This window comes from Danio rerio, chromosome 7 (assembly GCF_052040795.2).
Source record: "Danio rerio strain M-AB ecotype USA chromosome 7, GRCz13ab, whole genome shotgun sequence".
In the NCBI taxonomy this organism is placed as follows: domain Eukaryota; kingdom Metazoa; phylum Chordata; class Actinopteri; order Cypriniformes; family Danionidae; genus Danio; species Danio rerio.
The window spans coordinates 40,542,501-40,544,212 of record NC_141027.1 but is presented as its reverse complement, the minus strand read 5'-3'; the positions used below and the strand labels follow the sequence as shown (position 1 = coordinate 40,544,212).

Sequence of the window (1,712 nt, the reverse complement as noted above, 5' to 3'; positions counted from 1 at the left end):
TAGATTAACCGGTAAATCGAGAGCTTTGCCTTTCGGCTCAGCTCCTTCTTTACCACAACGGACCAGTACATCGACCGCATTACTGCTGCCGCTGCACCAATAGGCCGGTCAATCTCACGTTCCATCCTTCCCTCACTCGTGAACAAAACTGACTGACTATTTTTTTATGCCATTTTTTAATGTCATTAAAAAATAAAATATAAACTGTGAAAGTGCCACAAAAGAAACATTTAAAAGTATTTTTTAACATTTTCTTTAATTCAGACCAACAATTACATGACATTACAGTCTCACCTTGAGTCATTTAAGTAATTAAAGGCAAAAGGTAAAAAAAAAAAAAATCTGAGATATGAATCAAGTTATATAAATTGGGATAGAAAAGCCATTAGATTTTACTTATCAGATTTTTGAGCTATTGAAAATTTTTGTTTTTATCAGGATTAGATTGGTTTAATAATCAAATAATTCTGAACTAAAAAGGGAGAGCCACAACAGTGAGAATAATATTTTATTCAGTTGCTTTAATACCTTCCATACAACCTTTTTAACAAAAACACATAAAATAAAAATGAAAACCATATTAAGGTAATAAAACGCATTCAGGCTCTTAATTTTAAAAAGGAGGCAAATCCCAGAGTGACAAAACATTTGCAGCTTAAAAATTAAGAACATCTCCAAGATAGTCGCCTGAAAGCCGAAATTCCTCATGCGCTGATATGATATGTTTGGAAAAAAATACTCCAAGGTCCAGAAAAATTGGTGAGTGAACAAAGTCACAAGTGCAGTGTGATTCAAGTTAAATGTCATGTTTCTGAATAATCATGCTTGATGCATAGAGAAGAAGAAGGCTGGAAATCACACCAACAGCCGTTTCACAGTCTTAAAACAATCCATGAGCAAAACACTTTGTAATCAAGCTATTTTCTACTTACAAATATCACATACTATACACACCATTTTGCTGTACCTGATAAAACTCTTGCAAACAAAACGGGTATAAAAGATTTCTGTACAGGAACAAGAAACAATGAAATACTTTTAAAATAAAGTATTATCAATGGATCATTTATGAAGAGCTGAACATCATTTCTGACAAGATTGTACATTACCATTTGTGGTAGTAAGAAAGCACAGCATCAAACCAAAACAAAGAAAAACAGTTCATACATACAGTATATATTTACATATGTAGCATCTTTCTTTTGAAAAAAACAAATGACTGTGTGTTTTGTGTAACAAACTGAAACATCTCTGACAAAAAGGTAATATATATTAACTTAAAATATGTATGCTACTGTTTGCATTCATAAATCTGATGATCTAGAGGTTTTCTTTTTTCTCAAAGTACATTTTCTGGCCATTTTTATTCAGCGAAAAGTCAAATAACGTGCAATAACGAATAAAACAAAAACAAGCAGACAAAACAAGAAAGACTGTGAGCTTTAATCCTTTAAGAAATCGTGGGAAAGCAGAACATTGATGTTGACGACTGCAATTTGAGCTTTGGTGAGAGTGAGAGAGATTTTTTGTAGGCCAGTGTAAATCCCAATAGAAGTAGCCTGGTTTAGTTAGTCCAGCGCCGTTACTCTCCTGCTACTATCGCTTCTGCGTGATACTGTGCGGGCCGCAACATGTCCCAGTTACCTGCTGTACCATTCATTTCTGCTTTCTTGCACGCGCCACTACGTCTGCATTAGTTTCTTTGCACCATC

The 1,712-nt window shown here is 34.2% G+C and overlaps 1 protein-coding gene across 12 annotated transcripts in view; it reads right to left on the bottom strand.

Moving 5' to 3' along the window:
• Positions 1-494: 494 nt before the first annotated feature.
• Positions 495-1,712, bottom strand: part of esyt2b (extended synaptotagmin-like protein 2b) — an 846,120-nt gene continuing 844,902 nt past the window's right edge. For all 12 annotated transcript variants that reach the window (XR_015496020.1, XR_015496021.1, XR_015496022.1 and 9 more), the window contains one exon: positions 495-1,712. This exon is cut by the window's right edge and continues 16 nt beyond it. Coding sequence is in view for 8 of the 12 variants with exons in the window: in XM_087261605.1 (XP_087117731.1) it covers positions 1,683-1,712 (30 nt within the window). In the remaining 4 variants the exon portion in view is untranslated.